Here is a 27,354-nt window from a genome sequence, read left to right as displayed (position 1 = left end):
ACCGGTGTCTATCGATTTGGTCTTAGATTTTGTTCAAAATTGAACCGAATCGGACCGATTAGATCTCTAATTATAATAGATGATATGAGTTTGGAATCAAACGGACGGTTAATCCAAATGAGACATAAGTAAAACGGGGACGTTTTAATAACACGCATGCACCGCCTCTGTTTCGACGTCCCGCAACCTCTACTTTAGCACCTTCACATTACTGTGTCGCGGCGACTGCGAGGCCGAGAGAAGAAACTGTGACACAGAGTCACTCATTTTACAGACCAAAAAAAGGAAAAGTCGGAAGGAAAAATAGAAGAAGGAATCTGCGGGAATTTTAATTTATTTTTGTTTAAGATCTGAATTCTCAAATTTGGGTCAAAACCCAAACTTACAATTCCGATTCCATTATCAGTTTCGTTGATTCCGGGATCCTTGGGATAAGGAAAAACTTTTAAGGACCCTTGAGAGAGAAATGTTCCGATTCGAGCAGGAGAAGATCCGTAAACGACTTTGAAATTCTTGGATTTCTTGGAGGAGGGGGGCATAGTTCTATCGGACGGGTTTGCTATGGCCGACGTGTTCTCTGTGATTCCCGCCTCCGTGCTTCGCAATCTCTCCGACAAGCTCTACGAGAAGCGCAAGAATGCCGCTCTTGAGGTACCCCAATTCTTTCTCTCTCTCAGACCCTCTACCCTTTTCTCTCCACTTTGGTAATTTCTCTAGGGTTTTGGGTGGTTTTTACTGGATCTTGGAGGACTTGCATATGCGTATAATACGTGTCTGTGTTATGTGGGTATAGGTTGAGGGAATTGTGAAGCAGCTCGCGGCGGCTGGGGATCACGACAAGATTTCGGCGGTGATCAATTTGTTGGCCTCCGAATTTACATATTCGCCACAAGCGAATCACCGGAAGGTATCTCAATGAATTAGGAGTAATAATTGAATTGGTGAAGCTGTGTGGAATTTGTGTGTTTAAACTTTAAACGCTATTTGGTTTGCACTTAGATTTGTGGAGTTTGGATTTTTTATATGTGAAATTGGTTGCATTTTTTTGTTTGATGCAGGGAGGATTGATAGGATTAGCTGCTGCGACAGTTGGGTTGACCAGCGAAGCAGCTCAACATCTCGAGGTAAGGAGTTGGAGACAAATTTTTGAATGAGTGGAATCTCACTAGAAACGTATAGGCTTCCTGTAGCAGTGTGTTCTATGAATTAAACAGGATGTAAGTTGAAGTGTTGGTTATCTAATCCAGTGATAGGCATGGACATGTTGGGCTAAGCATGGATGACTGGAACACTGACTTCTTGACCTGGGGATAAATTAATTACAATGTGTGCAATAGGTGGAAATGATACCTGGATCTATTGTGATATTGCTTACGGTATTACAAAATGGTTATGCTGGCAATGAATTATAAAGTACCTTATGAGCCCCCATAGTCAGGTGCCTCATCATTCAACATAGAGTACAGGTTTTGACGTTGGTTGTGTATGGCATGTGCTAGTCAAGGTGTGCGAGGACAAAAAGTATCTATGATAGATAGTGAAAAGGGCTTGCTTTTATTCCATTTTTAATTGTAATTATAAGGGGCATGGAAACCCCTCTTTACAACTTACTCTTAGAGGCTTTAGGTGTTTTGCAGTTGTTAGCATGCTTTATCAATTACTATTATCTCATTGATTGTCATGGTCATTTTAACTTATAGTTCAACTCCACTGGCTCTTAAAAACGCCATAGCACAATGTTACTTTTTATATAGATTCGTTATTTCTGTTAGATCATATGGGGTATGTTAGTTTTTAGATTTTGCTAGCTATGGTGAAAATCTTTAGCACTTTGTTATTGAATTTTCCTATTTTGTGGTTGGGAGGAGTGAGATATTTGAGCTCTCTCTCTTTCTCTCACCTGCTCAGAAGTATTGGAGTTCCTGTTAGGATGATATTTTTAGTAAGTTGCCCTTGCTTTTAGTTTTTTATCTTGTTTTTAATCTTTTTATAAAGTTGGATTCCCTTCTCAATTCATCAAAGAGTTGGATTCATTCTTGTACTCAGAATCTCACGCACCCTTAACTTTTTTGGTAAGTAAAAAAGAAAAGTATATTTCAGGTACACTAAATGTATTCAAGAAAGAATGAAAGCACCTATATAGAAAGCAAAAATGATACAAGAAAATCATGTAAATTCAGCTAATTGAAGTCTATAGAATCTGTCCAAAGGAGAAGAGTGTTGAAGAAGAAAATCTTAAGCTCTTCTCTTGTATACTCACTGTATACTTCAGCCATGCCTAATTACTTGGTTTATTATACTTTTTGTTACCTATCAAGAAAAAAAAAAAAAAAAAGGAAAAAGAAAAAGACAAGAAAAGAAAATCTTAAGGTCTTGTAATTTTATGTTCGTGATTATTAAAGCGTTTATAATTATTTTCCCAATTCCATCAAATTCATCATATGAGGCAAGTGGGAACCATTTTCTATATTGCTGTAATTTATGGACTACAACCTACTTTTCTCCATGAGTCGAAAAGGTCCACTATTTTTTGGGCATGACCCAAGCTAAGTCAACCTGGCTGAAAAAGCACTCCAATAGCACTTGCCATATCACAATGCATTAAAAGGTGATCCTTGGATCTCCCCACTCCTGTTACACATGCAGCACCTATCAATTACAACAATATGCTACTTCCTTAGATTTTCTATGGTGTATTATATTTCATAGAGAGCCCTGTAACAAAAAACACATCTCTTGAAGGACCTTAGTTTGCCAGATCCTCTTCCAAGGAAAGGGATTGTTGCCATGGAGAATAAGGACATTAAAGAATGAATGAACATTGAAATTCCCTTTCTTGGAAGGGGCCCAAAGAAGCTTTTCATCACTTTTCAAACTAGTGGAATATGACAAAGTAAAGAATGCAGTGAAGGCATCCATCTTCTAATCATGAGCTGGTCTAATAAAACTTGAGTGAGATCCCTACAAATCTCCAAATGTTCCACTACTGAAGCATCCTTAACATGACTAACACTACACATTTGGGATAGATTCCTTAAGAGCCCTATGACCACATCACAAATTATGCCAGAATCTAATCCTGGCTCTGTCTGTCACTTTGAATGTAGTTTGGTTATGGAACATTCCCAATCATTTTCTAATGTTCTTTCAAGGTCCCACCCAATAAGGTCCTTGAAATTCATTAGAACATCATTCACCCCACAAGTGTTCGTGTTTAGAATCTACAACTGACCTCCACAGGGCCCTTTCCCATTCTGATATCTGAAGAGTGCACAACTAAATAAAATTAGGTTCCTAATTCCTAATCCACCCTTAGAAGCTGGAGAAGATACTTTCTCACAAGAACCAAACCATCCTCTACCTCGTCTTCCTTTTGGAATCATCGAGGATCCTTGCCGACCACCACCTCCCTTAATTTAGTTTATAACTGTTGGAGATCCTCATGTTCCCTATTCTTATTTTTCTTTTGGCAATGATTTTGTTACTTGTGTGCAAAGATAGCGCGCATCTGCCTTGGTAGGCTGATACCGATAAAGAATTTACTAATGCAGGCCTTTCATTGATGTTGCTGATTTAACACCGAGTTGACTTGTGAGCACACTCTTCCTTTTCGTACGAGTCAATATTGCTGCTACATCAATATAACATTTAGGATGATAGCAAAGTGCCAAAAACACTTTATTTCTTCAATCATGGTGTCTATTTTGATGTTTACATGTGTTTGTTACATATTTGACGGATAGAGAGTTGATGCCTTACAAGGGCCAAAAGGAAAGGAATAAAGAAAAGATAAAAAAGAAACATGATATGCAGAATTCCCTAAACCCTAAATGCTACTCACACTACAAAATCCCTTCCATTAACTAAAGTTGTATAGACCGCTTTTCCGGGTAAAACTTCTATTGCTGAACTGCTTGAGCTGGCTTATGGCACTAGTCAGAGATGTTTTAGTTATGATCTGCTTGAGCTAGAGTTCTGGAACTAGAAGGATGAAATACTTTTTCCGCTTGACCTGTACCCAGAAAGGAGTTGAATTCTATTCCTGAAGCTGATCTGAAAAGAAAATCCAGGAGCTTCTCAACAGAAGGCTTTGAACGTTTTTATCGTTCGTACTAGTAGAATAGAGTGTTACATGAAAGGCTGCACTCGCAGCTACTTAAAACTTGTGGTTCTTATAATTCATGCTTTGAATGTTGGAATGACGTTAGTTGTGCAGGGGTCTTGATTAAGAAAGATAAAGGATCCAAAAGTTTGTACTTATCAAAAAAAAGAAAAAAAGAAAAGAAAAGAAAAGAAAAACAAGGACCCAAAAGTTTGTCTTGGCATGCTATAGATAATGATACTCTATGGAATGGTTTGTAACACTCACAAGTGTTTACATACATTTCAACTTACATAATTTGCTAATTAGAATCAAGACTTTCTTGCTGCATAATCATGGGGAAGTTTGTACCATTGAAATACTGAAGAGGACGACCAATCTTTTGCTGATTGTTGTATTGGCGCTAGAGTTTTTAAGGATATAACTCGGTTACATTGCAATTCGTTGAACATGTAATTCTTCCGTCATCTTCCCTAATGCATTCTTATAATTTCCTTAATTATGTTTTTGCTTGTGATCCATTTTGCCAGCAAATTGTGCCACCTGTGCTTGCTTCTTTTTCTGACCAAGATAGCAGAGTTCGTTATTATGCTTGTGAAGCTCTATATAATATCGCAAAGGTGAGGGTGGATTCACAGAATTTTTTACTGATTGGTTTTTTGAATGTGTGGTGGGCTTTATACATTATCTTTTGCTGATGCCCTGATGCACAGGTTGTAAGAGGGGATTTCATCATATTCTTTAATAAGATTTTTGATGCATTGTGTAAGCTCTCGGCAGACTCAGATGCCAACGTACAAAGTGCTGCTCATCTTTTGGATCGGCTTGTGAAGGTAACCAATTATTCCAGGATCCTCCCATTCTCCAACACTTGTACAAGAAAAGAACATATCATTGGGTTATCCCCGTAGTTTATGAAAATAGTCTTTCCTACATGTTAAATCAATTCTCAGATTTTACTCTAATGAAACAGGACATTGTTACTGAAAGTGATCAATTCAGGTGTGCCATCTTATTCCTGTTTAAGACAATTAACTCGTATTTTTTAAGATTCAAGCGATTATAAGACAAGTTTGCCAACTGTTGTGACTGTTTTAATTTTCACAACCACTTATATTCTTTTTCCTCAGCATTGAAGAATTTATACCCCTGCTAAGGGAACGGATGAATGTTCTAAATCCTTATGTCCGGCAATTTTTAGTAGGATGGATCACGGTATTGGACAGTGTTCCAGATATCGACATGCTGGGTTTCCTTCCTGATTTTCTTGATGGTAATTGTCCCATTATTTGGAGCTGATTGATCTTCTTTTATGTCTGCTCTTTTCTTTCAATGCGTATGAACTTACCGCATCTTTGATAAATCTCAGGTTTGTTTAATATGTTAAGTGATTCTAGCCATGAAATACGGCAACAAGCTGATTCAGCTCTTTCAGAGTTTCTTCAAGAGATCAAGAACTCTCCAGTAAGGCTTCTGTTAACATAATCCCAACTTTTGATGTATATGGTATCTAAACTTCTTGGGCCCGCTATTTATTTTCATCTGATACGGTTTTTTTCATAAGATTTTTGCCCTTTGAATTAGGAATCGAACAAAGAATTGCTTTATTATGCATCAGTGCCAAATATTTTTACGTAGAAACAACATAGTTTTGTTCTTTCATAACTTTCTGACTCAAGTCCTGTGTACTTGGGCTTTGCCTATTATTCTCATTAATGAAATTCTTGTTTACCAAGCAAAAAAAATTTTCTGACTCGAGCAGTGCTACTCTTGAAGTCTGTAGATTATGGCCGCATGGCAGAAATACTGGTACAGAGAGCAGCTTCTCAGGATGAATTTACTCGGTTAACAGCTATCACATGGGTGAGTTATCTAGAACCACCATAAAGAGAGAATTCTGCTACTTGCCATAGAGAGAATACACTGCTATTTTTAGTCTCTGATATATAGTTTTCTATCTGATTGGAGATTAAATATCGGCACCTTTTCTAGATTTACAGACAATTACACTCTTTAATGTAATCTCTTTGATATTGATAACAATTACATAATTCTTGACTGTTCAGATAAATGAGTTTGTAAAACTTGGCGGGGACCAGCTTATTCCTTATTATGCTGATATTCTTGGAGCCATTTTGCCCTGCATATCTGATAAAGAAGAGAAAATTAGAGTGGTAGGTTGTCTTGAGCTTTCACTTTTTACTTTACTTTTAAGGGGAAGGTTTTGTGCTTTATTTTATTCTTAAATTTTGCAGTGATGCTATCTAGTTTTTGTGACAAAATCATTGTTTTCCCTGTTCCACTAATTACACTATATTTTCATAAGGTTGCTCGTGAAACCAATGAAGAGCTTCGCTCAATCAAGGCTGATCCAGCTGAAGGATTCGATGTAGGAGCAATCCTCACTATTGCAAGGAGGTGTGGTTTTTAAAACCAAAAACTGGGCTTGAAATGTAACTAGAAATCTGTACTTTTATGGGTATATATAGCATGTCTCCTCAGGCAGAGCTAAAGAGAAGTGCTCACAAGAGTTTCTTGTTTGACTTGATTATGATGTTACCCTGGAAAGGGCTAGTATACACAATGATTTGATGGTGATTACTGGCGATTTTGACTGATCAGGCAATTATCTGGTGAATGGGAGGCTACTCGAATCGAAGCACTGCACTGGATTTCAACCCTCCTAAAGAGACATCGCATGGAGGTAACTGCACAACTATGGATAATATATATGAGGCTGCGTTCATGTTTTCCTGTCTTGACATAATGTTTATGGTTGTACTCTGTTCAAGTGATGTACTGATTGAATGTTTTTTCAATTCGTGTTTAATCACAATTTACTCCTTGAAATGTTTGTTGGGATTTGAAGTGATCTAAATCTATTGCCTCTGTGCCTTTTTGTTTGTTTGGTTGTCTGCCTTAGCTCCTTCTTATTTGATCTGGTTCTGATTGACAATTTTATTGGGGAGTCTGTTAGTTATACATCGGACTCCCAGTTTGGTTGATTCCTTGTTGGGTATTTGATGATAGGGGACCAAATAAGTTGCTACTGCATTTTAACTGTGCTTTATTTCTGTCACATTTATTGCCAATTTTCTTTTTAAACTAGGGAGTGGGATATGAATTTTCAACCATTACATGGTGTAAATCACTTCTCTTAATCTAGCACATTTATGCATGCATATGGTGACGCTCTTCATTATATGTTATTAATGGCAGTTTGGAGGATATTCTAGAAATTTTCCTTAAAAGGGCACCGATTGCAAAGTCCTGTATGCCTATTAAACCAATTAAGCCCAAGCCACACTAAGACTTGTTATGAAAAAGAAGTCGAGCTTGCGAGCTGGCTTGTTGTAGGTGAACATTAGGCTGTGTCAAATGAGGGAAAGAGGCTTATAATGATTATATCTATCAAATGTAAATCTGGGAGCTTCATCAATTAGCTATAATATGGCAATGCTTTACTTCATGCCAATTCATCCCATATTGGAAAAGAAAGCAATTAATGCAAGTGAACTGTCCGTAAATTGCCTTATCCACCTTTGCAACTTAGGTTCTGATGGAAATGAGGGCCTGCCAGATGGTCTTGACAATGATTGCTGGTTAATTTATTGCGTTTCAGCTTTTAATTTTGAGGCGGGGCTTCGAAGTGTGCTTGTTTCCTAAAAAGTTTGTTGCCCGCAACTTCTTTGGGGTTACATGCTTGAGCTAGTTTTGTAGCTTCTGAGCTTGGTTTTGTTGAGCCAAGCTTGAACTTATATTTTAATGGCTTATGCTGAAGTGAAGCTCCTGTATTCTTATTGAGGTGTGTTTGGATAGACAGGTTTTTCTCTCAGCTCATTTGCAACTGTTGGTGCAGGCATTTGGCTTAGCTCAATACAGCTATTGGAATATGTGACTGAGAATTAAGTTGTATACGTGCCATGAAATATGTAGTGCCAAGAAGTGAAAAAAGACATGAAATATGTACACCAACATGGTCTCTGGCTAAGCCATACTTGAAAAAGGCACGTGTAACCTAACCTGGTTACATGGTATTTCATTTATTACCATCTTTAATTAATATTACTGAGAAAATATAGCAAACTAAGTGGTGTACCAAACCAGGAAGAGGTGAAAGTTTGTAATAAGCCCACTTTTATCAATTGATACTCTCTCATTTATTCTCGCTGGTTGTTTTGCACTGAATTTCTGATTGCGGTTAACTTTTCCCTTTCTTTTTTTGAGGTCAATAACATTCTAATTTATTTTCTATGCGAAACAGGTCTTAAGTTCCCTTGATGACATATTTGACACCCTTCTGAAAGTGCTGTCAGATCCTTCTGATGAGGTAATCCTGTTTTCCTGCTTGCACATTTTCATCCCTTACTGTTTCATCATTAATTGTGGACCTGTGCCATGTGCGGGAATTGTGTAGAGACTAAGAACAACCAACACAGATCAAATTGTATGCGTAAATAAACTTCTTGGGTAGTCTAATAACCTATTTGATTAAGCGTTTGATTTTCATCTTGTAAAATGCAAGAGTAAAAGCATCTAATGAGTTTATATAGGAGAGCAGATACTTTTCCTTTTTATGATGGAATTAAGTTGAACAGCTCACATGGTGAAATGCACTATGGGAACATCTTTTAGCAATTTGTTTTTTGATAAGTAACATTTTTTAGCAAATGTTACAACTCTACTATTAATTAGTGAAGTGAACAGATCTTAACACCACCATTAACTTGATCTACCAAGTAATTTGATAACATACCTAAAAGTTATTGATCCCCAAGCACCAAACACCCAATAAAGAACTCAATTCTTTAAAATATGTTTCCCCATGTGGACTTTTATGTCCACCTTAGATTCTTTATGGTAGAATCCTCCCAAATCATCTTCTGAATATTACCAGAAACCTTTGGTGCGGGAGTTAGCCAATCCAACTCTTCCTTTCCTTTCCAATAGGAGGGCCATAGGAGGGGTACTTCTCTGAGCTCATCTTTTTTCTTTTGGTAACAATGTTTTTTTTTTTTTTTAATTGGCATCGGGTGTCCAAGAACAGTGTCCCGACTAATCCCGGGGGTGCACAAGCCTCTGACAAGGAGTTTCCCGCAAGTGCAACTCGTGTAATTTAAGGAGAAAATCTCCCAGTCCAACAGCCCCTAGAGATTGTTTGCACCCAAGGAGATTTGAACCTTAAGAGCATACCCCCAAGCCCGACGTATTTCCCACTTGAGCCAACCCCTTTGATAACAATCTACTAAGTTATATATCCTAAAATGCTGCATTGATGCCCTGGGAAAATTAGAATTCCGATTTATATCTTCTTCCACTTATCGTTGGGCTCCAAGATGTCAAAACTGTCAAAGGTGTTAACAATGCTTAGGATGATGACTGCGTATCTGACAGAGTGGTGGTATATGTCCCATAAAACCTGTAACTGTGATCCTTCTTTGGCCTCAAAAGCAGACCAACCAACTATGAACATGTACAAAGTGAGTGTAAGAAAAATATAATTGACGCTGAAAGTTATAAAGGACATCCTCAATAAGAGGGATGACTACAGTCGAGAGAAATACATCTGTTCATTATGGAGCTCACAGTTGATAAGGATTATTGCAAGGAAGTGGCTTGTATAATTGGGTCAATTATATGTTTCCAGCCATCTTGGCTGTTCAAAGATGCCTAAAAAATGAAGAATCTAATGTCAATGATATATCAAAACCACGGGAAAAAACCTATCCACCAATTTTGTACCCCCTCTGCAGAAAATTAAAAATCTTACAATAGGCTTGGAAATCTTCCTCCATTTAGGGGAGAAGCTGGGGATGCATCCACATCATCATCATTTGTTGAAAAATAGAGTGAAAGAAGAAAATTTCAAATATTATGGCTCAATTGTTTAGATTTCTATTAAACACAGTCGAGTAAGGATGCATGAAGACATCCTAAAAGGAATCTAAATTCAGCAGAGGCACAAGAAATTGAGAGGCTGAATGTGGTAGTAATTGAATAGGGGCTTGAGTTCTTTGGTGAAATCTTCCTGAAATAAAGAGCATTCATTGGCAATCTGTTAAATTTCCCTTATATCCTTGTAAACATTGGTCTTCTACCATATGGAAATGGTGGAAATCCAATATCACATGTTATTTTTGTATACCATTGATGCACAACAATATGAGTTGGCTAATGCTCATTGTTTTGTTTTAATTGGAGCAACCACTTAAATTTCTTGAGGAAGTTTATATGGAACAACCACTTGGGTTTCTTGCTTAGGGGTGGGGAGTATCAGGGATCTGTTTGTAAGCTTTAAAAGGAAAAGAAAAAAAAAAAAAGAAAAGCTTTTGAGTTCATGTTCAATAAAAAGAGCTATTTATATAGTTCATGTCCAATCAAATACAATTTTGATGGAACGCAGAGAAATGGAGCTTTGGAAGCCTTTGCATTTGAAATCGAAGGTTTGAAGATTATTATGGGTCAATTTGTGCCATTTTGGGTGGAATTGAAGGCTTTTGAGTTTTCACCAGAAACGTGGAGATCCTCAATAAAAATTATGGAGAAGAGCAGAAGGGTTTGGGGGTCTATATTGGTATAGGGTGGCTGGTGGCTACGGTGGAAGCAGGTGGAGAGAAAATTGGAATTCATAAAACACTTGCGTGAAGGAAACAGAGCCTTCATGGCTCAACGATGCTCCAACGTACATGGTATATATCTAACTATTACCTATGGAGGAGGCTAGCGGGGTGTTCTAGTCATTTAGGAAGGGTATGAAAGTTTGGGTTGGGAGAAATTTGCTGTTGAGTTACATAGAGCCGTTGCTTTGTTTTTCTCCATTCATGATGATGGGTTATGGAGGGAAAGGAAAGCCAGAAGATTACATATGGTCATGAGAACATCAGTTTGGCGTTGAAACAAAAAGACCGAAGCACAACCACGGTGGAGAGGCGATCATACGCAGAAGCTTTGAATACAGGTCATGCTTTGGTGACTTAGTTTGATTCTAGGGGCAAGATGGGGAATTGTAAAAGTGGTCTGGAGCCCCTGCAGGTCACGCATGGACAGAACCAACAAAATGGGTTTGACTTAGGGGTGTAACCGGTCTGGTTCTTGACAAAATTTAGGACTGAACAGATATGCTCCGGTTTTGCATTTTTCAAAACCGATCACGCACTATTTACTCTCCTAAACCGGTATTCCGGTTTTACCTGTTTTTAGTCCGATTTTAATGTACTATATTATATATTATAATATATATAATATAGTATATTATAGTATATAATACTATAGTGATAATATATTTTAGTATATTATAATATATATTATAATAGTATTATAGACTATGATGATATATTATAATGATATATTATAATGATATATTATAGTATATTATAATATATAGTGATAATAGTGATATAGTATTAGTATAACTATTAATATGCATTATATAATATTAGTATAACTATTAATATAACAAACAAAATGATATAAGATTTTAAAATTTAATATTATATTAATTAGTAATTTATCATATAATACAAAACTATTTTATATATAGTTATATATTATATATAAATATTATATACAATATAAAAAATTAATATATATATAGAAATCGGTCCGGTCCGGTCCGGTTTTCGAAAAATAAAAATCGAAACCAGGCCGATTTTGACCAGTTTTAATAAAAATAAAACCGGTACCGGACCGAACCAAACTCGGGACTGGACCAATCCCATTGGTTTGATCCGGTCCGGTCTGGTTTACCGGTTTATTGGTTTTTGTTTTTACCCCTAGTTCGACTCCTCTGAAAGCGTAAGAGCCATTTCTTATGGAACAAGGGATGGTATTGGTTTTCCCAATGGTAGTATGGTTTAAAGAGAGATGCACAGTACATTAAAGGAGTAGAAAAACCAGCTTGTCAAGTTGAACGCAGCGGTTTCCTTTTTATCTACGAAAATAGACTTGCTTTCGGGCCTCGGCTGGTAGTAACAGGGTTGTAAGGCCTATATCATGGCGTTTCATCGCTATTCTTTGTAGAAAAAAAATAAGAGGGAGCCCAAGATAAGCTCGAATCCTTTAAAACCAGATAAAGGAAAAAAGAAACGTGGGTTCGGCACAATCCCTATAACCAGATCTAGGAGTGTGGCGGGTCAAAAGGAAAGTCGGGTCATCTATATTCGAAGTAGGTTCTATATCGGGTATTAGCGTAGAGACAGTTGAAATGGATGCCCTCCACCACTGGTGACACAGAAAGGGCCGATGGTTAGTGTTACACCACTGGTCAGTGTTCTCCCTAAAGAAACAATGGCACCCACGCTAGAGTTGAAGAAAAATGGTGCAATGCCAAGGTCTGAGGGAGGTGTAGGGTCTGTCGGAGTGGCACTAAAAGGATCACCATGGGTTGGTGCACCTCCAATCAATGTTTACTCCGACGAAACGACGGCACCCATGCCAGAGGTGAAGGAACTTGATGTATAGCCGAGACTTGAGGGATTTTATGGGTTTGTCGCAAACCCAGAACCTCCAATGGTGACATTGGCCTCGCCACTCATGACGGAGAGAACCAGTTTGTTAGTATCTCTTCAAGCATCTTGTGACAGCAACAATGGAGCTGTTGAGGAGGTGTGGGATTTGTATGCAAGAGATGGTGTGGAGGAAATTGTGGGTTTGTCATTGGTGCCTTGCGAGGAGGAACATTCATGGGCCTGGTGTATAGTTGGGAGTTAGAGTCTGGGGAAGATGTGTCCCTTTATATCTCTTCCATCGATAAACAATATAGCTGGGTCATCATCAGATTGGGTTTTGCAAAATGTTAACAAGATAATAGTAGTGTATGGGGATTACACGCGGAGGATTTGATGACCAATTCACAGCACCACTCACTGAAATTGAGTCAGGTCACTTGACACAAAATCAAGATATAAGAGAGTAGGGAGTAAAAGCGTTACTTGGGCAATCAAGTACGACGCTAAGGGAGGTAGTCCAAGTCAAGGGAGGACTAGAGGGAGGGTAGGACAAATTGTATTATGAAGCCTTCCTTCGTTCTAGTAGGATCATTCGGATTACGTAGAATGGTCCTATTTAGCTTCTAAGGGAGTTTCGAGTGAAGTATTAGTTATGTGGGAAACAAGGGGTTGAGGTATTTGCAGTGACTTTGGGGAGGCGTATTTTGTCCCCATTGGGCTTGGTGTAAATTGGATAGGTTTCGAATTTCTCCCTCTTTGGTGTTGTTCTCTATTACAGGCTTACAGTTCATTAGAGGCTTACTATTATGGGCTAGGTGTTTTCTCCTATTTGCATCCAGTGTACTTAGTTACGCCTATTGATATTAATAAGTTTACTTATAAAAAAAAGGGAAAAAAAAAAGCTTTCTATGGTCTCAAGCAAGTTCTGATAGCGTGGTTTGGAAATTTCACCGAGGCGGTATTGGAATTTGTTTTTGAGAGATGTCAATCAGATCATTCATTATTTCAGTCACATATTGATGCAGGATATCTTCTTCTTGTCATTTATGTAGATGATTTTGTGATAACTGGAGATGATTAAGGAGGTATAGTTTGAATGAGACAGTTTCTACAACAATGGTTTTGTTCAAAGGATTTGAGCAAGCTTCGATATTTTTCGGGTAGTGAAGTGGCCACATCTTGGGCAAGTGTTAATGTCTTAGTGAAAGTATGTGCTTCATTAATTAGAAGAGAGGCATTCGGATAACTTCAATATTAATGATGGAATACATTCAAAGTATATGCTTGTTCCATTCCAACTGACATCTCTAAGATCCTATGTATCTTTGTGAAAGCATGTGTTTAATTACTAAAATGTGAAGGAGAACTTCGATATTTTATTGTGTTTGCACTCTATTAATTCGTTGAAGTATATGGAGAAATTTGTGTATGGAAAACTAAAATGCATTATCTGATTGTTTATATCTGTTAAATGTTTGGCAATGATGGATCTCTGCAGGTTGTGCTCCTTGTTCTTGAGGTTCATGCATGCATAGCAGAAGATCCTCCACACTTCCGCCAACTCGTTATTTTCCTCGTACATAATTTTCGAGTGGACAATTCTCTTCTGGAGAAGTGAGTTTCTTTCCATCTCTTTCTTGCTCTCTTAAGTCTAGTATTACCGATTTGTAATAAATAGTAACTTAAATGTATTATTTCTTTCTCCTATAATTAATTCATGTTTGTTCTTTACTCAGGCGTGGTGCTCTAATAATCCGTCGGCTTTGTGTACTTTTAGATGCTGAAAGGGTCTACCGTGAGCTCTCAACCATACTCGAAGGAGAATCTGACCTAGATTTTGCATCTATAATGGTTCAGGTTCTGTCAATTAATTGTATTAACCTTTTAGTCCTTGAGTGACCAAAGGACACGCATGTTTGCTCTGTTATAATTTTTTGAATTAATCAAAGCAAACATCCTATATGTAGAATTAAGATGGTGTTGAATAACTAGGATGTCATAAACCAAATTTTATATTCTTAAATTTTTATTTTCTGTTTCTTTTTAAGCTTAAATACAAAATTAGTCCCCGTAGTTTGCTTTAAATTGGTCCGTGCTTTTCAATTGAACTTTTTATTCTCTATTGTTATTTTTCAATTGTACTAAATCCTCTTTTATGTTTTTTATTTAATTTTTCAGCTGTATCAAATCTCTAACTACTTAAGAAGGTGAATTTTGTTTATCCATTTCACACTTATATGCTTTTTTTTTTCAGGCTTTGAATTTAATTTTACTCACTTCCTCCGAATTGTCTGAGCTCCGGAATCTTTTAAAAGACTCGCTGGTGAATCCTGCTGGGAAAAACTTGTTTGTTTCTCTATATGCTTCATGGTGTCATTCACCCATGGCAATTATAAGTCTTTGCTTATTAGCACAGGTGAGTGGTTTGAAATTTCTGGGTGAACCATTCCATCTCTCTCTCTCTCTCTCTCTCTCTCTCTCTCTCTCACAGTCACCTTCCCCCCTTTTTTCCTCTTTTTTGGAGTTTCTAGCAGCATTTATCGATCTTGTTTCTCCAACCTTTTATGTTCACTTAGGATCATGTTTTATCTTGCTTGGCAGACATACCAGCATGCAAGTGCTGTGATTCATTCTCTGGTGGAGGAAGATATCAATGTCAAATTTTTGGTCCAGTTGGATAAGCTGATTCGCTTGCTGGAAACTCCAATCTTTGCTTACCTTAGATTACAGGTGCACGTGTTAAAGACAAAGTTCTAATTTGCCTTACTACTTGGTTCTTGTGATTTTGTAAATTCTTTCTTGATTGGTGGCTTTTCTCGTAGAAGCTTCAACCAAATATATCCCAGTAACAATATTTCTGAGATTATTTATTTATTTTTTTTACAGGTAAAAGTAAAACTTGATTAAGAAAAACAGGCATAGCCCAAGTACACAGGGAGTATACAAAGAATATGCCTAATTATCACTAAGAACTAGTGATGAGTACAAGCAAACCATGAAAACTGTCTTCATTACAAATAATGACTGAAGCCCAAGAAAATAGTGTGTTAAAAAAGAATCTTTTCAGCTCTTCCAAGGAAAGCTCCCGGTCTTCAAAACACCTATTATTTCTCTTCATCCACAAACAGCATATAATACAATGAGGGATCATTTTCCACTTAGTGGCAATGTGAACGTTACCCTTAATACCTGTCCAGCACTTAAAAATATCCGTAAGTCTTCCAGGCATAACCCATGCCACCCCGGTACAGTTAAGGTTCTCATCCCACAAAAACCGAGCCACCTCAATGTCATGATAGATGATCCACAAATTCCCCCTTTTTCTTACACAAGAAGCACCAATCCATAATGATGAGACCACATTTCCTCGAATTGTCAGTGGTGGGAATTCTCCCAAGGGACTTAGTCCAGATAAAAAAAAGCAATCTTAGGAGGAACCTTACAATTCCATATACTCTTCCAAGGAAAGCAATGATCATTAGAAAATCCAGAAAGGGCCTTAATCTTGAGCTGCTCTTAAAAAAATGACATTCCAATGGATAGAGCCATTGGAACACACCAGCAAGTCAGCCACCATGGCCTCTTTGTCACTAGAAATCCGGTAAAGAGTGGGAAAAACATACTTATGAACCCTTGCACCACAACAAACACCATACCAAAAATAAACACCATGGCCTTTCCCAACCACAAATCTGAAGAAGTTGGAGACCTCTTCGATCCGGAACAATATTTTTCCACAACCCCACACCATATGCCCCTTGACTTCATTAGAACAATAGTCCCTTTTAATACTCGCGTATTTTGAATCTACTACTCTCCACAAAGCCTCTCCTTCTAGGTGATATCACCACTTCTCCTTTATTGAAGGTCCTCAAGTTACGCACCCCCAAACCACCACAAGGTACTGGAGAACAAACTTCATCCCAACCAACAAGATGGAACTTGTCTTCCTCCCCAATACCTCCCCAAAGAAAATTGAGGAAGGTTTTCTCAATACGAGAGGCCAAACTTGCATGTAACAGAAATAAAGAAAGTATGTAGGGAGGTTAGATAAAGTGCTTTTGATTAGAATGATTCTACCACCCTTTGACAAATAAATTCTTTTCCATCCTGCCAATCTTCTATTAATTTTTTCTAACACACCCTCCAAAATAGATTTCACCTTGAAAGCAGCTCCCAAAGGAAGACCAATATATTTCAAGGGAAGCGAAGGAACCTTACAACCCAAAATGTTAAGCCAAGCACTAAACATTATTCATTGAACCCACAAGAACCATTTCAAACTTCGATAGATTCACCGTTAGTCCCAAGACAGCTTCATAACAAAGCAATAGTGCCCTCAAATTTTGAATATGACCATGATCCGGCTCACAAAAAAGTAAGGCATCATCAACAAAGAGAATGTGGGAAATATTAACACCTCCCACTAAAAAGCTAGAAGGAAAACCTCCATTAACAGCTGCACCCAACATACGACTGATAGCATTCATAACAATGCCAGAAAGGAAGGGGAAGAGGGTCCTCTTGTCTTAATTCCCTAGAACTGTTAAAAAACCCTATTGGAGGTCCATTCACCAATACCGAGAAATGGACCGTAGAAATACAATGCTTAATCCATGAAATCCATCTTGGCCCAAAACCACACCTCCTAACACAAGAAGTCCTAGTTAACATGATTGTATGCCTTCTCCATATCTAATTTGCATAGGATGCCAAGTGTTCACACTTGGATTTTACTATCCAAACATTTTTTTTTTATCAGTAAATAAGTATTTTATTGATAATAGGTGAAGCCAAGTACACAAGACATATACAAGAGCCACACCTAGGCACGACTGTCTAAATATACAAGAAAATCATGTATGTTTATGCCAGTAAAGTTTTAAGCTCCTGATCGTTCCTCTCCATCCATATGCACTACCATAGATGGGTCGATATCATCTTCCACATAGCTGCAATTTGAGAATTACCTTGGATTCCTTGCCAACTCGCCAAAAATTCAACCATCCTTCTTGGCATTGCCCAAATGAGTCCCACTCTTGCAAAGATATCGTTCCATAAGCTCATGGCTACATCACAATGGAATAATAGATGATCCACAGACTCCCCACTTTTCTTACACATGTAGCACCAATCCAATACAATGAAGTGCGTTTCCTTAAATTATCTAAGGTGAGAATATTCCCTAACGATGTTGTCCATACAAAAAAAGAAGCTTTTTAAGGGGGCAACAATATGCCATCATCATTCAAACAACAATCGGCAACCCCACAGAACTCACCAAGGGGAGAAGGCGAACCAGTGGGTTAAATCCCGGACGATGGGCTGTCGAAGATGATGACTCCGGTAGGGCTGAGAATCGGCCGGTCCGGACTAGATAAACTGACCGGACTAGCCATTTTTGGGAATGAGTTCGGTCTGGTCCCAGTCCAGGGGTTTTCATCCTGGACCGGACCAAATGGAAATTAAAAAAATAATTATTATTTATATATATTATTTATATAATAGTTGTATATAATTAATTATATAATTATATATGCTATAAAAAAAAATACTAATAGTCTAATATAGACTGTAGTTATACTAATATAGTTATACTAAATCACTATAACTAATACTTCAACAATAGTTATAGTGACCTATACTAATAGTCTATTATTAATACTAATATACTATTTTATAATTTATATAGTTATACTAATCACTATAATTAATACTATGTATAACTATATAGTATATTTATCACTATAATTAATATAATTTAATTATCACTATACTTATATTTAATTGATATAATTATCACTACACTATAATTTATATAGTTATACTAATCACTATAGTTAATAACTTAATACTTATATAGTTATACTAAAGCATTGATTCACCATAACTAATATTATGAATATATAGCTATATTAATGGTCTAATACTATTATAATTTATATAGTTATACTAATCATAATAAGTTAATAACTAAATCACTAGAAATATAACTATCTATATTTAGTATGGATGTATTATTATATTCTTTAATGTATAATTATAATATATAGTACTAATATATATTAATATATTATAAGAGTTATAGTATAAATATAATATAGAAATTATAATATACTAAATCACTATAGCGGTATAACTAATACTAATATATATCTATACTAATAGTATGCTATTAATACTATTATATAGTTATACTAATCACTATAATTAATACTAATATATAGTTATACAATATACTTATACAGTTTTACTAATACTATTAGTTTATTATATAGTCTAAGACTCAATTCTAATATAGGCTATATAGCTATAACTAATACTAATATTCATATTAATACTAATAATGTAAAATATAGTTATACTAGCTAACTGATTCAACGTAACTAATATTACTAATATAATATAGCTATACTGAATTACTAATAGTCTAATACTAATAGTTATACTAATCATAAATTCATAATAACTAAATCATTATAAGTCTATAACTATATATATTTAGTATCAATATATTATTATATTCTTTAATGTATAACTATTAACTATAGTATATAGTACTAGTATATATATTAATATATTAAAATATTATAAAAGTTATAGTATAAATGATAATATATCTTATATGTATAAATTTATAATAGTATTAGTATTAGTATAGTTAACTTAATATGTAATATGTTAGTATTAAATCACCATAACTACATAGAGTATTAGTGATAAGAGTATTACTATTATTTAATATAGTATTACATATAATATTACTATTATTACATTTAGTTATTATTTATAGTATTAGTACTAGTATATTATTAGTTATAATATTAGTACTAGTGTATTATTAGTTATAGTAAATAAGTTAATAACTATTACTAATTTACTATATACTAATAGACTAAATAGTATTAGCATATTACTAATATATATAATAGTATACTATCTGTATATATATTAAATATATCACAATATAATTACATAAGTATTAAACAAAATGCCATTGGATTAAAAAAGAAAAAAAAAAGGTCAGGGTGGACCAAATGGACCGGATTGTCTCGAATGGGACGGGACCGGACCGGTCCAAGGTGGGAAAACCCTGGACCGAATAGGTCCGGTCTGGTCCGCAATACCCCCTGGACCGGACCGGACTGGACCAGATCGGACTGAACGGGAACTCCGATGGAGCTCGTAGCTGAGACAATATGTATCCGAGGTTTGAGAGGCTCGCCGGTAATGGAAAAGGGCTAGGTGGACATTCATTAGCAATAAGAATTGAATCCAAAGGTTTTCTTCCTTACAAAATCATTCTAGGGTTTTGATATTATAGTACCCATAAGGCACTCCTGCTGTTAGCAAGAACTTTAGAAAGTATCTTGTACACCCCATTAATGAGACTAATGGGTTGAAAATCCTTCACCTCCACATCCCCAACTCTCTTAGGATAAGAGCAATAAAAGTTGCATTAAGGCTTCTTTTGAACTTCCCAAAAGAGTGAAGTTTGTGAAAAAATCATCATGATATCCTCTCAAACAACCTCCCAACAATCATCAAAGAAAGTCATATAAAACCCATCCAGACCCGAAGCTTTATCCTTAGCCATCCACGAGTCACTTGAAAAACCTCATCAGCCTCAAAAGGTCCCTCCAACCAAATAGAGCTCGACTGATCGATAACCTCGAAGGACAAGCCATCTAGTTTAGGCCTCCAAGGGAATTGCTCTATAAGAAGACCTTCATGATAATAGACAATATGGCTCTTAATGGCATCATGACAAACCTATCCATCAACCTAAAGCATCTCAGTAGCATTATTCCAATGATGAGAATTAACCACCCGATGGAAGAATTTATTACATCTATCCCCTTCTTTCAATCAAAGGGCTTGCGATTTTTGTCTTCACGAGATTTCTTCCTGCAAAACTACACAAAAAGAGGAGCGCTCACCTCCCTTTGTAAATCCTCAAAAAGGGACCACTTTTGACAATCAATGTCTAAAGACATCTGCATTCCACATCTTCAAATCCCTCTTCAAGGCTGAGTTTCCGAGCCAAAATAAAACTTGTTGAGCCCTCCAAGAGATACGAGGACCACCACAATCTCAACTTCTCCCCAAAGACCTCAACATTCAGAGACATATTTTCAAACTTAAAGTATCTATTACTCATGAATGCCCCCACAATCCAGCACAATAGGAAAATGGTCTGAACAGACCCTAGATAATTTCTTTTGGAGCAATGTAGAGCAGTGAGCCTCCCAGGAGTGGACACCAAAAATCTGTTCAAGCAGGACCAAGCTTGATTATTGGACCAAGTGTGCGTACCATAGACGAGGTAGATCCACCAAGTCCATATCAAATATTAATTCAAAAAATTCATTCATAGCAAGACTTTGCTAAGCTTCTCCCGATCTTTCACTTGGGAACCGAGTGATATTAAAGTCATTGCCAATACACCAAGATAAGTTCCACCAACTGCCTAAACCAACAAGCTCATTCCATAAGTCCTTCCTATTTTTTTTCCACATTGGTTGTACACTCCAACCAAAGCGCGCCCCCCCCCCCCCCCCCCCCCCCCCCCAAAAAAAAAAAAAAAAACCACCATCCACATTCTTAAAAGAACAAGCCACTGTATAATTTCCAATACACTCCTCAAGTAAGACGTGTAAGCTCTCTATCTTTTCTTGAAGCGGATTTAGAGGAGAGAATACGACCCTCCACAATATCAATGAGTAATGCCCTATATTGCTCCTCAAACCTCGTACAACATACCCCACACAATCTTGAGTTTCCTTCACTTTCTGAATCACCCAGTCCAAAGGTAATCCACCCGTTGCAGGCAAAGGTGACAAGGTCCCTAAATTCATTGGGTCTACCTTATCCTCCCTAGACACCAATCGAAGGTTGCAACCATCCTCCTTAGACTAAGTCAAAGTGCACTAAGGCATCGACTCCTCCCCACAATCCCCTAGACCACTCTCGACAACAACTTCTACACCTTGGACTAGCTGAATGTTCACTAAGTCAGCACTATTGGCCGCCATAGCTTTCGGAAAAACAGAGCAAAAAAAACCCAATACCGAGATATCCTCCAGAGGAGCAGCCACAAACAAGGGCCTAGCAGCGATAATAGAATTATTGCTAAGAGAAGAAAACAGGGAAAGGGCAGGACCTACAGCGGGTAAGGTCAACCAGAGGCACAATTGCAGTCTCCTACATCTACGATATAGTTGAAAGCCTAGAACTCGAAGGAAAATTCCCTTGCTGCATATTATTGCCACCCTCGCACGGTGGCGACACCATAAAATGGGTAGCTGTGTCTATAATAGTTGAGGGAGAAGCACCCCCCAACACCTTCTCTAGAACCTCATTCACCAATGACAAAATCGGCGGTATAACAATGGGAAAATGATCGAAATTACCGATCGGCTGGTTCTAGGTTGGACCTGGAGATGGTGGGCCTCCCCGTCAACAAATTGGGCCCTATAGAAGGTGATATACCTCTTTCAAGGGAAGATAAGCCGGGAGAAGTTTTAGCCCACCACACGGGCCGAGTATTTGTCTTAGCCCCAACCCCTGACAAAACCTTTTCTTTCTAACCACTATTCAGTCCGTTGACAGTGGGCCTAGAAGGGAGGCCCAATGAAAACAACCCAGAAGAAAACAAAAGGCTTGGGTTAGGAAGGGCTGAGCCTAAAGGTAATCCCAAACCCAAATTCACTATGAAAAGGAGAGGGTTGATCTTCTCCTTCGCATCGAGCAACTCAGTTTTCATAGCCAATAGAACACTCTTCTCATGATTTTCATATGCATCACCCTCGGGAAGGAGAACTCCGTTAGCCGTTGCTAGTGAACGTGCAGCCTGAGTGACTGGAAAACCAGACTCGGTACTAGAAGACTCACCACTCCTCCCTGAACCACCACGGTGGTGACAATTACCCTAAGAAGCCAATAAGGGCACTGGCTTAACCAGCGCAGCCTTATACAACACCATGGGGGGCCAGATGACTTCCTCCTAACTTGGGGTAGCTCCCTTCACCTATTGGCTAGCCCACCGATAGATAGTTCTGCTCCTCTGTTACCATTCACTAGAACAGGGGAAGGTAGGTGATAGAAGTCCCCAAGTGTTCTTGCAAAACAAACCCACCCTCTACCTTGATTTCTCTCATGTAGAACCATAACACTATGTCTACCACCTCCTCCATAAACCTCAAGCTACAAGAAATGACCAAAAGAGTTTGCATGACACTGGACTAAAAAGCTACGGTTGCCTTCTCAAATGGTTTTGAGAAATTCCTTTTGACCTCCCATTGAAACGCATGCCTCCACTGTATTGACCAACCAAGTGCCAGCCCATTTCTAAAAGAAATAACCTTTTTCAATCGCTTGCCCGTCTTAGTGATTCTGAAAAACCCCTGGTCCTCAACATAAAACACAAACAACTTGGCATCCACCCATAAACTCCACATCATGCCCCCATGCTACACGGAGAACACAGATGATAATAGAAAGAGAGAAATAAACAGACAGAAAAGAAAAGTGAAAACCTTTTGAAAAAAGGGAAAAGGTTACTTCCGGCAAGAAATGCTGAAAATCTTTTACGGCTACTGATGTGTTTTTCCTTTCAAAATGTGGTGAGAACAAGCTTGTAAAGCAATTAGGAATAGACTGGCTTGTGTTCGTGGAGTATAGTCCTTTACAGTGGGTGCAGGCGCACACATCTGATGGGGAGATGTAGAGGATTATGCCCTGATTTATTTCCATTATCGTGTATGTGGTGAACTCCATACGTTGGTTAGGGAGTGGGATGCATTGGAATTTGAGGATTGTTTGGTATGTTCACATCTGGGAAATACGGTAAGTCGATGCCCTTTGTCTCTTATATGATGTTCATGGTGGCTGAGTTGGAGAATATATGATCTGATGGAAACCAAGTAGGAGTGACAAGTCTAAGGTAAGCAGCTTGTACTTGGTGCAGTGCAGTAGTACAGCCAGTTGTACTTGGCATGTAAGCATTCCCTCCGAAGTGTAGAAGTGGAAGAGTTTCTTGGAATATGAACAATTTTGTTTTCAATTGCTGCTGCTTATCAAAATACATGCAACCAGGATGAGGAAACAGTAGACCATTTCCCAATCACTGTTGGGTGGAATAGCTGCTGTCGATGATGGTTCTTTATTTATATACATCTTGGGTTACTCTTGCTCCATGATTGATTTCAGGCTTCTTGTAGCTGGGAATTTGGTAGTGGAAGCTGTTTATGCTTGGAGAGTAGCACCTCCTGTCTTGATGTGGACCTGGACCATTTAGTTGGCATTTTAATGAAAGCAACTTTCTTTCTAGGAGATAAAGAGATTCCCAAATATCTTAGTTTTTTTTTTTTTTTCATTTATCCATCTCATATTCCCTTGGGTTTCTAATAATCAGTACTAGTTATTGTCATTTGGATTCATCTTGACTTTATTTGTCCAATGGAAAATGCAAAATGAAAGAAGGATCCTCCTGCTCAAAATAAGAGGTTTATTGATGTAGGGAAAGGCGTCCATAGCCAGATACCTAGCTAATAGAAAGGGAAGCACTTAGCACACATACGGGATTCGACTCACTCTATTCCTGACTGGCAGTAGGAGAGGGAGGACTTGGGGAATCTTAGGATTTGTCTTGCATCTCTCTTTTTACCCTGTTGGAGGGGGATTCCTGTTTGGATTATTTCTCCACATGGTTTTAAGGATAATTTTTTAAACTAATCTGTAGTGACTATCCTAATGTAAAATTTGAAAAAGGAAAAAAGGGAAAAAGTTTTGCATGGGCAACCTCTTTTTGTATTTTCTTCAGAGAAGTCAATATTAAAGCACAGGCACAATCACACTTGGCTGATATGGGAATTTTTCTAGTTGAACATTTGTGTGACGCATGGATATTTTTTATACATTTTTCGATGTATTTGGTGTTGGATAAAAGAGAGTTTTTGCATCCTCAATGTATAATGTTTCTCTCGTGCAAATCATTTAATGGTGGATCAGTTTATGTTCTAATTAAATGGATAATATATTTCATGTTTCCTGCATTTGTTTCCCCAAGTTACTCTTTTCATATTTTTTCCTTGACCCACAGTTTATGGTTCTTGCAGCTTCTTGAACCTGGAAGATATATATGGTTGTTAAAAGCCTTGTATGGCCTTCTGATGTTGCTTCCCCAGGTATGTTTCCAGAAGAGTTAATACTTCCAAATTGCTCTTTAATAATGGTGAAAATATTTCCCGGCAATACCTATAATAGAAAATATTTCCCTGCAAGAGAAATCCACTGCTACACTACATATGTTGTAAGTGGGTATGCACTTAATGCATACAAACATAGCCAAATATCCCGTTGTTGTTCTAAAACGATGAACAAGCACAAACACATCTCATTGGGATCTCCAGTTTTGGGGAACTGGAATGTGGAGTACTGTGAATTAGGATACATGATCCGGTTGTAATTTGTGAGATGAATAGGAAAATCTGGCGACTCTGAGCTATTGCTGCAAATTTAAGACTGAAAACAAGAATTTTCAAATGTAGATAATTCAACTAATTATAATCAGGATGATGCTCAGTTCAAAATTCTAAGGAGATTGGTCTTGCTCGTAATGCTTAGTTGCTGGGTTGTTTGTGCTGTAATTGTGTCAGTCATACAGCTTACCTTGAATTTGACACTTGAATGCAGCAAAGTGCTGCGTTTAAGATACTGCGAACCCGTTTAAAAGCTGTACCTTCATATTCCTTCAACGGTGAGCAACTAAGGCGAACATCATCAGGGATAGGTCAAATTCTACATCACATGCCAAGTGGATCACAAATCACTGAGGATGGGGATGGGATCCCGGATGGTGCAAGTTCACATAATGGCATTAACTTCGCTGCAAGGCTACAACAATTTGAGAAAATGCAGCACCAGCATCGTGTTCACACAAAAGTGCAGGCACAATTACGCAACAGTTCTATTTCATTATCAAGGGTTTGTCGATCTTCTCTTTTATATCATCAGTATTAGTGGGCTTGATAAACATTTGAATACGCTTTGGCTAAAAATAATTGAGGTGAATTAATTAAAAAAATTTGAATGACAATTGTGAAAATCAGTGCCTTGCCATGTTTCTTATTCTTAGAGCAAAAAGAGAACAAGAAAAATAGTGAGAAATGGAAATAATTCACAAAGCTCTGGAGAGAGAGCCTCTTTAAAGCCTTTTGCTCTGGAAAGGGGGAAAAAAAGGCATTCAGCTCTATCAAAAAGCAATCTCACTTTCTAGGGGCCAACAGACGGGGGAATTTTCCCCTTGAATTACTTAATGTGCACTTGCGAGAAACTCCTTGCCGAGGACCTGTGCACCCCTAGGATTAGTCGGGACGCTGTTCCTGGACACCCGGTGCCAATCCCCCCCCCCCCCCCCCCCCCCCCCCCGGGCCAAAAAAAAAAAAAAGAAAAACAATCTCACTTTCTGATATTATGACAGTCACAAAAACGTGAGTTCTAGGGGTTGGAGGAAGAATACATGAAATCATGGGTAGGAGTGGATACTTGTTTGTCCTTTTTAGACTGATAAGGTTGTGGAGTGCTAGGTTGACAGAGAAGCTAAATTTCATGTTGCCTACCTCAAAACCTTGCACAAGACCTGTACTTTTATTTCTAGTATCCCTATTTAGTTTTCTCCTTGTTCAACTTTTCACTATCAATTTGCATTAAGGTAGCTATTGATATTTCCACGCTCACAATGTTGCTTGCTGTGTATGCAGGAGGTTCAAAGACCCGAGGAACCTCAGCATCCTCCTGCGTTGGACATGAGTGGGCCTCCTTCAAGATCATCAAGGAGAAGCCCAGTGCAGTGACGACCATGATTTGCTGCTTCCTGCCCCTGGTCAAGGCTAGTTGTACACTCAGTCTCAGCATGTGTGGCCGTTGCTGAGATTTGATCTGGTATAATTTGTAAAATTGTATATCGTAGTTTGTTCCTTTATGGAAGTTGGGACGGTGAAAAGGGTTTCGAAGTAAGAGAAGCTAGGGTCTTCCTGAGCTATTCATGTTACTTTGTAAGCAAAATATAGCCCATGTGGTTCTGTTGTTTTTTTTAATTGAAAACCACGTGGGCTAGAGGGAGATATTTGTTTTAGAAGATGCAACTTGTTTCTTGACGTTCATATCTGACTGTTACAGCAATCTTATAAAAATAAAAAATCATCTAATTCATGTATACAAATTCTAAGAAAACTGTGCATGTGCTACTTGTTTATTGATTTTTCACCTTTCACCTATCACTACTTTTTTGTTTTCACATATAAATTGTGTGGTGGAGAAAGAATGTGGGTCTCTCTCTCTCCCTCTCTCTCTCATTGAATTCTTTGTATTGAGATTTCATGAAGGAAAGGTGAATAAGGTTGAAGGAAAGTTGAATAAGGTTGCTCGACACTCTCTGTACACTTGGTTTTTCTCTCCATACACAACGTTACAATGGTGGCTTTTTCGAATATAGTAATAAAAAAGTTTTGAGGTAACAAGGGATGGAAGATATTTGCACATTAATGAGAGTTGGAGAGTTGTGAAAGGAATGAGCTTGGGGATGGCCACGGTACTCTGGTTTATCAAAGCATTAGAGGATTGTTTGAATGGTGGAATAAGAGAGTTTTATTCTGCTCATCAGGAGGAAGATAGAGGTTTGGAGGAGGTGTTATAGGAGGCTGGAAGAGAGGGTGGACATGTATGTACGTCACCACCCGTAATGATGGTGGCCATGAACCAACCAAATGTAGGTTCTCCAACAATTGAGGGCATCGATGCCAT

At 37.8% G+C, this 27,354-nt stretch overlaps 1 protein-coding gene across 4 annotated transcripts; it reads left to right on the top strand.

The window, feature by feature from the left end:
* The first annotated feature begins 191 nt into the window (after positions 1–191).
* On the top strand, positions 192–26,767 carry LOC122314505 (protein VAC14 homolog). 4 transcript variants are annotated; one of them, XM_043130137.1, is made up of 20 exons: positions 194–651; positions 794–907; positions 1,059–1,124; positions 4,633–4,722; positions 4,816–4,935; positions 5,076–5,104; positions 5,233–5,375; positions 5,472–5,566; positions 5,879–5,965; positions 6,169–6,276; positions 6,429–6,520; positions 6,725–6,806; positions 8,367–8,432; positions 14,048–14,163; positions 14,286–14,400; positions 14,804–14,965; positions 15,151–15,279; positions 24,669–24,737; positions 25,246–25,536; positions 26,313–26,767. In XM_043130137.1, the coding sequence occupies exons 1-20, from the start codon at positions 562–564 to the stop codon at positions 26,403–26,405; spliced, it is 2,157 nt and encodes a 718-aa protein (XP_042986071.1). In that variant the 5' UTR covers positions 194–561; the 3' UTR covers positions 26,406–26,767. The 4 variants fall into 4 exon arrangements, with proteins under 4 accessions (XP_042986073.1, XP_042986071.1, XP_042986072.1 ...); XM_043130138.1 differs by having other exon boundaries at positions 195–651; positions 4,873–4,935; positions 14,286–14,406; XM_043130136.1 differs by having other exon boundaries at positions 196–651; positions 14,286–14,406.
* The last annotated feature ends 587 nt before the right edge of the window (positions 26,768–27,354 follow it).

The sequence above is a fragment of the Carya illinoinensis genome, chromosome 6 (genome assembly GCF_018687715.1).
Source record: "Carya illinoinensis cultivar Pawnee chromosome 6, C.illinoinensisPawnee_v1, whole genome shotgun sequence".
Lineage (NCBI taxonomy): Eukaryota > Viridiplantae > Streptophyta > Magnoliopsida > Fagales > Juglandaceae > Carya > Carya illinoinensis.
The sequence above is the reverse complement of the archived record's forward strand: the minus strand, read 5'-3'. Positions and strand labels throughout refer to the sequence as shown.

Coding starts and splice junctions, on each gene's coding strand:
- LOC122314505 (XM_043130136.1), top strand. CDS start 562: ATGGCCGACGTGTTCTCTGTGATTCCCGCCTCCGTGCTTCGCAATCTC. Junction 1,125..4,632: donor AAGCAGCTCAACATCTCGAG/GTAAGGAGTTGG, acceptor CCATTTTGCCAG/CAAATTGTGCCACCTGTGCT. Junction 6,521..6,724: donor ATCCTCACTATTGCAAGGAG/GTGTGGTTTTTA, acceptor TTGACTGATCAG/GCAATTATCTGGTGAATGGG.